The sequence below is a fragment of the Protomyctophum bolini genome (genome assembly GCF_963924005.1).
Source record: "Protomyctophum bolini genome assembly, chromosome: 4".
Lineage (NCBI taxonomy): Eukaryota > Metazoa > Chordata > Actinopteri > Myctophiformes > Myctophidae > Protomyctophum > Protomyctophum bolini.
Window position 1 is genome coordinate 29,316,882 of NC_137865.1, and position 8,641 is coordinate 29,325,522.

At 41.0% G+C, this 8,641-nt stretch overlaps 1 protein-coding gene across 2 annotated transcripts; it reads left to right on the forward strand.

Moving 5' to 3' along the window:
- The first annotated feature begins 719 nt into the window (after positions 1-719).
- On the forward strand, positions 720-8,398 carry nr2f2 (nuclear receptor subfamily 2, group F, member 2). Of its 2 annotated transcripts, none has more exons than XM_080761384.1 (3): positions 720-1,925; positions 2,872-3,417; positions 5,624-8,398. In XM_080761384.1, exons 1-3 carry the CDS (start codon positions 1,481-1,483, stop codon positions 5,896-5,898), a joined length of 1,266 nt encoding a protein of 421 aa, XP_080617510.1. In that variant the 5' UTR covers positions 720-1,480; the 3' UTR covers positions 5,899-8,398. The 2 variants fall into 2 exon arrangements, with proteins under 2 accessions (XP_080617510.1, XP_080617511.1); XM_080761385.1 differs by having other exon boundaries at positions 2,890-3,417.
- Positions 8,399-8,641: the final 243 nt, after the last annotated feature.

The window sequence follows — 8,641 nt, forward strand, 5'->3', positions numbered from 1 at the left end:
GCATGGTGATACATATACACAGACCAAGTAGGCCTATTTGGTCTGTATATTGGCATATTTATCGTATAGACTGTAAATAAGATGAGATGAGTCAGTATATTCAAAGCGGTTATCATCTCTCTCTCTCTCTCTCTCTCTCTCTCTCTCTCTCCTTTTTAAGGCTATAGGGTGGGGCGAGGGGGTCATTGCGTTCAGAGGTTCATCGTTAGCTGACCACAGGTTTAAAGATCAAAATAAGGTCACACTGTCTGGACAATTTTATGTGAGCGACAAGGATTCATTATTACCGCATAGAGCCATCTCTAGGGGTGTTTTTTAGCTTGTTGTGATAAACAGAGTGGATTTTGTTGCCTGATATGCCGTAAGGAATCTAAATCACGACAGATTTTCATGAAAATTGCGGGCATACATTTCACAGATTTCAGTATGGTTAAGCTATTTGAGTGAATAAAAAGCATTGCCTTTCCGAAATCCGTCTCTTTTTAGGACCCAGCGGCCCTCTCGACCCCTATTTCTTGCTCTGGCAAGGCACCAAGTAGCACAAGTGCCGACTAGCCAATGGGGTTGAGGGGGAGGTCCGTAGGCTCTGACCAGTCAAACACACTCACCTTCCTTATATGGCAGCTGATCTCCATGGTAACGTGTGCTAAGTTGCAGCAGTCGTGTCAAAGTTCACTATATAGAGAGCTCAGTGAGCTGATCACAGAGAAAGCATTCTGCCAGCCCGGCTCCTACCAATCGCAAATCACTTCCTAACCTCCGCCTTTTTAACATATTTGATCACTTTGATTCTCGACTCTTTTTCCCTATTAGTTATCCTTTGCACGGAGGAGGTTTCTGTGGGTTGTGATCTTTTTTGTTTTTACTGCATTCGACTTTTTTGGGGGAGAGTTGTCTTCATATTCCAGGCTCCCCAAAACATTGGCTTAAGCTGCGCGCTTGCTGGCGCTATACCTCACAAGAAGAAAAGGAACAAGTCGCATTTTTCCCTTTTTTTCCTCCTCCTCCTCACCTTCTTTTTAATATCAGTTGGTGATTTTCTTCAAGACTTGTGCTGGAACTTGATAGTGGCTGCTAGAGTGTTCACCGATTGTTTTATGCTGCTGCATCGTCTACAGACTTGCTCCACCTTTTACTGAATAGCCTATGCTACCTCGGTTGATTATTCTAATATATTTAGCCTACCTTTCCCCATTGATGGGTGTACTGGATGGCTGACTGTAAGCTTCCCTGGACTTGGCCTTTAAGCGTAAGGCAGCGACTCAGCTCGCCATCGCATCAGTTTTGAAGCGTGCTTCGCAACGTCTCCAACAGCAATAAATCGACAGTTTCGGAAGATTCGGAGTGGATTCGACATATAGGGTAGAATTGACATTTGTATGTTCGGCCGAAGATCTCAGTTTACTGCATTCCCTGAGACAGATATTCACCGCGACATCAAAACGGCAGACAAAAAGTTTCTTTCCGCTGACTGATAGATATGGCAATGGTAGTGTGGAGAGGCTCCCAGGACGATGTGGCTGACACCCAAGGCTCCCTTTCCTCGCAAACCCAAGGAGGACTATCACTTCCCACCCCTCAACCAGGCCAGTTGAATCTGTCAGGCTCTCAGGTCGCCCCTCCGAGCACTCAAACGCCCGTCCAAGGACCCCCGAACAACACACAGTCTGCGCCGTCGAACCAGACGTCGGAGAAACAACAGCCACAGCACATCGAATGTGTCGTGTGCGGGGATAAATCTAGTGGCAAACACTATGGCCAGTTTACTTGCGAGGGGTGCAAGAGCTTCTTCAAACGGAGCGTACGACGGAACCTGACTTACACATGCCGTGCCAACAGGAATTGTCCAATTGACCAACACCACCGCAATCAGTGTCAGTACTGCCGCCTCAAAAAATGCCTCAAAGTTGGCATGAGACGGGAAGGTATTGGGATTTTTTGTTTCCTTATTGATGTATCTATTAATGCATTACAGGCAATCGAACACGAAACCATGTCGCTTCCATGTAGCATGCCATATTTCGTCTACCGACTCTTCCCTCCACGGCGCTGCGAGCGAAGCTCGCAATGGAGCCGCTCTCGCCAGACGGGGCTCGTCGGGTCTTCATTCGATGATATAGAATTCATTTCAATTCTAAAGCACACTATTGCTCCTTTGTAGCAATACTATCGCAGCGACGGCCACGCTATTATAACGGAACGATAGTTGGATAAATGCGCAAAATAGATAAAAATCTGTATTAGATATAGATGATATAGGCGACTGTGCTATTATGGCGAGTGTCGAATTAAGACAGCGTGTTCAGGCGGCATCCCCGCATTTGCGCCGTCTATCAGTTACATAACTAATACCCGACATTTGCTTGAATTATGTATGCAATGCCGATACATAATCTAAATCATAGCGTTCCAATATTTGTCGAACACACGGCCATAGTTGCTTTATAAAACTAGATGAATTGCTAAGTAGGTTAAGGGTTAAACACGGTCTGCCTTGCCCTCTTTGTGTTGCTTTACAGCCAGCTCATGTTGCTGCTGGAGCTGAATAGCATCACCTTAAGACTATATATGCATGTGTTCAAAAGCCTTTGAAATCGCAAATTGGGCAGCTATAAGACAACATGGTTTGTAACATCAGATGTGTATTAGCCAAACGGTCATTTCTGTATCCATTTACCTGTGTGCTATTTAGTATGCTATATGCTATAGGTGTCCATGTCTGTATTGTTGTTGTTATTTCAATACCTGACATGTAATTGTAATATTAGGCTATTACATAGCCAATTGATCCAGCATGCACTAAACTTTTTGGACAGCATGTTCAGTATGAATGCTTGATAATTTGCAGAATTCAGGCATCAATATCTGTAGTTTCTCTTTTTACTGCAGCTGTGCAAAGGGGACGGATGCCACCCACACAGCCACACCACGGCCAGTTCGCCTTGACAAATGGGGACCCACTGCACTGCCATTCCTACTTATCCGGATATATCTCTCTTCTGTTGAGAGCGGAGCCCTACCCCACGTCCCGGTATGGCAGTCAATGCATGCAACCCAACAACATAATGGGCATCGAGAACATTTGTGAACTAGCGGCCAGGATGCTCTTCAGCGCCGTGGAGTGGGCCCGGAATATTCCATTCTTTCCAGACCTTCAGATTACTGACCAGGTGGCTCTACTGAGGTTGACGTGGAGTGAGTTATTTGTGCTCAACGCCGCACAGTGCTCCATGCCCCTCCATGTGGCTCCACTTCTGGCGGCGGCTGGCCTTCACGCCTCCCCTATGTCTGCGGACAGAGTGGTTGCCTTTATGGACCACATTAGGATCTTCCAAGAACAAGTGGAAAAGCTCAAAGCGTTGCACGTTGACTCTGCTGAATACAGCTGCTTAAAGGCAATTGTGCTCTTCACCTCAGGTAAGACCATATCGATTAACACAACAGTTCAGGTTCAACCTGTGTGAATGTGACATATGGACACATGGGCTACAAACAGACGTTGACTCAAACACCCTTGACCCAAATAGACATGCACACACGTGTGAAATATCAAAGGCCTATATGTTTACTATACTGTCTGCCTTCATTAATTATAGCCAGCGGCCAGTGGGCTGCATGGCCTTTTGATAGTAAATTATGAAACCATTTGATAAAGATACTGAGTGAGCCAGGAATACAAGGAATATTTTACACAATTTAGCAAAAATATGTTCTCTCTTATTTTTATATTAAAGCAAAAAAATAAAAGGAAGCAAGCGTTGTCTTGAAAACCAGAAATAACCGGAGTTGATAGACCTTATAAACAAATAGTCATAAAACATTTAAAAGCATTTCTGTCCGTCTGGATAGTTCTCCTGATCCCATGTGTTGTGTCGATGAATGTTACACTTGGAAATTTTCGTCATTTATCAATGTGTGTATGCCCAACGTCTTGTTTGTATGGAATGACAGATATAAATGATGTCACGCTCCGAGGGGGAGGGGAATAGAAAAAGAAAGACAACCCTAATGTTCCATTTGCACACATAAAGCACAGCACAGGTTTCAACCACTCGTCATTTATGGTCAGACATTTCCGAGAACCATAACCCATCGCAGTATCTCTATAGGCCTATAGTATAATGTGGATGTTGCCGTGTCGGTATGAAAATTTGGTATGTTCCATTTTTTATTTCCAAAAAGATCCCCAGTCCCTCCTTACCCTGTCGTGCAGATAGCGATTCGAGACATCTCTGGACTTGTTCCAAAACTAGGTCATGACCCAAACGTCCTCGCTATTTTGTTACATTAGCTATAGCCTTAGACTGGAAAATAAAAAGTGGGTGCAAGTGAAGATTTACGAGGGTTCATTGGGTTATGTGAAGAAAAGCTCTTTAAAATTATAATCATATTGGCGCAGGCTACTGACATATTTATTTGTTTTCTGTTCACAAATTCGCCATTTTATGTTTTCAGATGCCTTGTTATTAAAATAATAATAATAAAGAAAAATACATTTCTACTCTTAATCAGGACAACCATGGTTGTTTAAAGTGCATTTCTCCCTGCCTGACTGCCGAAGGCTTTATTGCCATAAACTGTGCTGGAATAACACGTGTGTGTGTGTCCTTTTAGTGGTTTTGATAGTGCCTATCTAAACTTTCAAACTTAAAGTGTGTACAGGCGTTTTGGCACTCAATCAGCTGCCGCCCACCAGCTGCATGGTTACTATTATTTTCTTCTGTGATGGTATAGTAGCCTAGGATGGCCCCTTCGTAGCCTATGGGCTCGTTCTTTTTCAAGCTAAATCTCAGCGTAGAAAGGTCAGTATAGGTCTCTCTCTCCCCCCTCCCTCCATCTCCCTCTCTCTCTCTCTCTCTCTCTCTGCCCTAGCCTCTCTCTTTCTCTTCCTCTCTCTCCCCCTCGCTCTGTAAAACAGGCCTATATGAAATAGTCTTCAGCTATATGAATATGGTAAATTATTTAGTTGGCTTTTAAGGGGCTTCACCATGAGAAAATAAGGCGTCATAACGCATAAACACCTCAACGGCCTCTATACGACCATCTGATATTTAAATAGTATGGTCTATTTTGCTAAGTAATGCTAAATGCGTTTAATTGGTTTCGACTATAAGTCGAATTACATATTATAATATATTATATTTTACATACAAAACTATGTGTAGGCCTACTGCACGTTAACCGCGTTGATGCGCCGTTCCCGTACCAAATTGTTATGATATAACCTAATTGTGTTAACCTATAGGCCTATTGATTATTGTTGCTAGACTATAATCACAATTGACAGAAAGTTAAATAAATAAATATTTTTTTTTTCCAATTAGGCTAGTATAGGCGATACACATGACAAATTATTATATATTTAATTGTAGACATCACAATGACCATTCATTGCCAAATGAGTGTCAAGTGTCATGTTGTCAAACTAATGCTTAATTTATAATCCATCGTACGATGGTGTTGGAGATAGCAGATCTGCTGAGCTTGTAGATCGGCAATTTTCCGCGCGCGACACCTCGACGAAGTATAAATCAGGCTTAATGCGATGTACTTGGCGCAGTTGGCGACGTCGTGAAATATCTTCTGCTGACACATTATTAACGTTTATTTGTTTTTCCACTAGATGCTTGTGGCCTCTCAGATGTGGCCCATGTGGAAAGTTTGCAAGAGAAGTCCCAATGCGCCCTGGAGGAATATGTTCGGAGCCAGTATCCCAACCAGCCAACACGATTTGGGAAGTTGTTACTTCGCTTGCCTTCTCTCCGCACAGTCTCTTCCTCGGTCATAGAACAATTATTTTTCGTCCGATTGGTAGGTAAAACCCCAATTGAAACTCTCATCAGGGATATGTTGCTTTCGGGGAGCAGTTTTAACTGGCCTTACATGTCAATTCAGTAAAGCAGAAGGAACGAACAAAGGGGGCTGAGACTACAATTGTTATAGGCTTCGTTTGTAGAAGGAAAACGGCTGTTACAAGAGCTTGCTTTCATGAAGAAAGACATTGACGTAAAATGACTGTGAATTTCAAAAATTGAGACATCCAGTGAACTTTGAAAAATATACAAGCTCCCAGTGTCATTCAGAACAACCTGCTTTGATCCATTTTTTTGTAAAGAAAGAAGAAAAGAAAAAAAAATAAGAAAGGGATTTTGGTAATCCTTAAGGAAAATTTAAGTATTAAGTGCATTTAAAATGATAATTTGGGTATTAAAAAAGAAAAGGAAAAAAAAACATGGGGAAAGAAAAAAGTTTTCTTTTCTCAAATGACTTGTCCTGTGTCCATGTATAGCTGTGTTTTGTACTTTTCTTTGTTCCTCCTTTCTGGTTCCAAACCGGCCTATGTGATTCTGTAGTACAGGTGGTGTTATTTAAAAAAAGAAATCCATGATTTTATTTTGAAACAGTGAAATAATGTAAAATGTTCTAAAAGAATTAAAACCACAGCAATAGGAAGAGGCTTATAATCTAGGCTTAATGCTGCAAGCGCACTTATATTGTTAGGATGACCAATAACATCTGGGAAAAAAGTTTTTTATTTTATTTTTTATTTTTTTGGAGTTCATGTTCAACTTTATGACCCAGCTAAAAAATATTGCTCTTTCAACTAGTATGAAGTACCAAGATCCTTCTTGTTTCCATTATGATGGTTTCTGGCTAAATCCAGACCACAATAGTCCACTAAATAAGAATTTGTCAGCTTGAAAGTCCAGTGCCTAACGCTGATGTAGACCTAATTAAATGATAGTCAACAGTTTACACTATTTAGCCTATTTGATGGATGGTCCTCAAGCATGCACCTCCAGCTGACACTACCTGGCATCAATGTCCAATTGGGTATGACCTAAAGCTTGACAATGTCAAAGGAAATGCTATGCTAGCACAGTCCTACTGTCCCACAATCTTTGTTTATTTGACACAATTTGCGTACATGGTCTGAAGTTGCTAAATGGCAATGAAAACAAAAATAACCATAACAAACTTGGAGAGGTCAAGGGTCATAAAAGTTTGAAACATAAAAGGAGTAGTGTTTAATAGCAGTATTATTAAAGCGTCCCTGAAATGTCAACCTTTATTCACTTCAAGCATTAAGTGCCTGACAAGCATGATGTAATTTCTTATCAAAATGTTGTTAAAGTAGGCCCATAACATTTTGGGAACACGATTAGATTTGAAACTTCAGTCTTATGCTCTTGTATTTCACTTGAAAACGTTGATTAGAGAGGCAGTATTCTTGTAAATATAGGTCAATTCATTTCAACGAGTTTTCCTTTATACAAAGTATATGTGATTAAGAAAAATCTGTGGTTGCCATTTTTTTTCTCGGTAATACAACGTCTTCAAATTGAGTGGCAGACTTAGCTAGTAGCACTGAAAGTTATGTTTTTAATGTATATACATATTACGACAAAATGTTTCTTTTTTCATGTATATTTAGACTGTGAATGCATGGCCACAGGTCGCTAACCTATTTTACCTTTGATATATATAAATGTAAATGTTTTTTGACTGTATAGATATAATCTGTGCATTCAGTACACTAGCCCTTGTATTTAAAAAGAAAAGGAAAAACAAAACGTTCAATATTAGGCTAAGACTAAACAGGGTGAGCTGATTTTGGAAAGGAGTTGCTATATTTTAACGTATAAGTTTTCTCCTTTGGTCTATATGACAGTCGCCGCGTGCGTGCGTGCGTGTCTCTGTGCGTAGGTGTGTGTGTGTGTGTGTGTGTGTGTGTGTGTGTGTGTGTGTTTGTGTGTGCGCGCGTGTGTGCGTGCGTATGCGTATGGTTGTGCGCGCGCGATTACACGCGTGCGTTTGAATGCAAGCAATTTTTGTCCTCGTCTCTAAGCTTTTCTTCAGCACACAAGGCATCATGTTGTGGTTGAATAAAAAAGGGATCATACACTGCAAAATCCAGAGTGTTTATTTTACTCTGACCGTGTACGAATGTAACACTCGTACACTCCCAGAATTATAAATGGATAGATTCAAACATTTGTGCCCTCTCGGAGTTACAAATGGATAAATCGACACTGAGGATTTTACTGTGTATTGTGTAGTAGCTGAGTGAACACTGATCTTTGGCTGTTCGTTGCCACATTATGGACCAGAGAATGATACATGATTGTAATTATGAACAGTTTAAACTGACCCACGTTTTTATATAAATATATAAAAATATATGACTGCAGGGTATTGATAACGTATAGATACTTTTTTTTATGATTATGATTATTATTATGATTATTATCATTATTATTATTAATTGCAAGTGATATATGTGAGTGTGTGTGGAAGTTTATAGTTGAACACAATTCTTGTTTGTTTGTGTTAGCTTATTGTAAACAAGCATTCTGCTGTAAATTTGTTCTTGGTATTAAATTATAATTTATGAATTTGAAAACAGCATTTTCATGTTTTATTACTTATCGTGTCACTGTGTATGCGCGCGCGCGCGTGTGTGTGTGTGTGTGTGTGTGTGCGTCCGCGCGTGTAGCGCGTGCCTGTGCGTGAGGGTGCGCGCGCTTGTGAGTCAGTATGTGATATGAGCGCTGCACGTACATGTCTGTGTGGTCGGAGGGTCAGAGACTGGACTCAATCCTGCCACAGCAAATTGACCAGAAACTGACACAGATTCATT

What these genes read in the sequence shown, in the direction of transcription:
- nr2f2 (XM_080761384.1), top strand. Translation starts at nt 1,481, where the DNA reads ATGGCAATGGTAGTGTGGAGAGGCTCCCAGGACGATGTGGCTGACACC. An exon ending in AGTTGGCATGAGACGGGAAG is followed by an intron (nt 1,926 to 2,871) that starts GTATTGGGATTT and finishes CAATATCTGTAG; the next exon opens with TTTCTCTTTTTACTGCAGCT. An exon ending in AATTGTGCTCTTCACCTCAG is followed by an intron (nt 3,418 to 5,623) that starts GTAAGACCATAT and finishes TTTTTCCACTAG; the next exon opens with ATGCTTGTGGCCTCTCAGAT.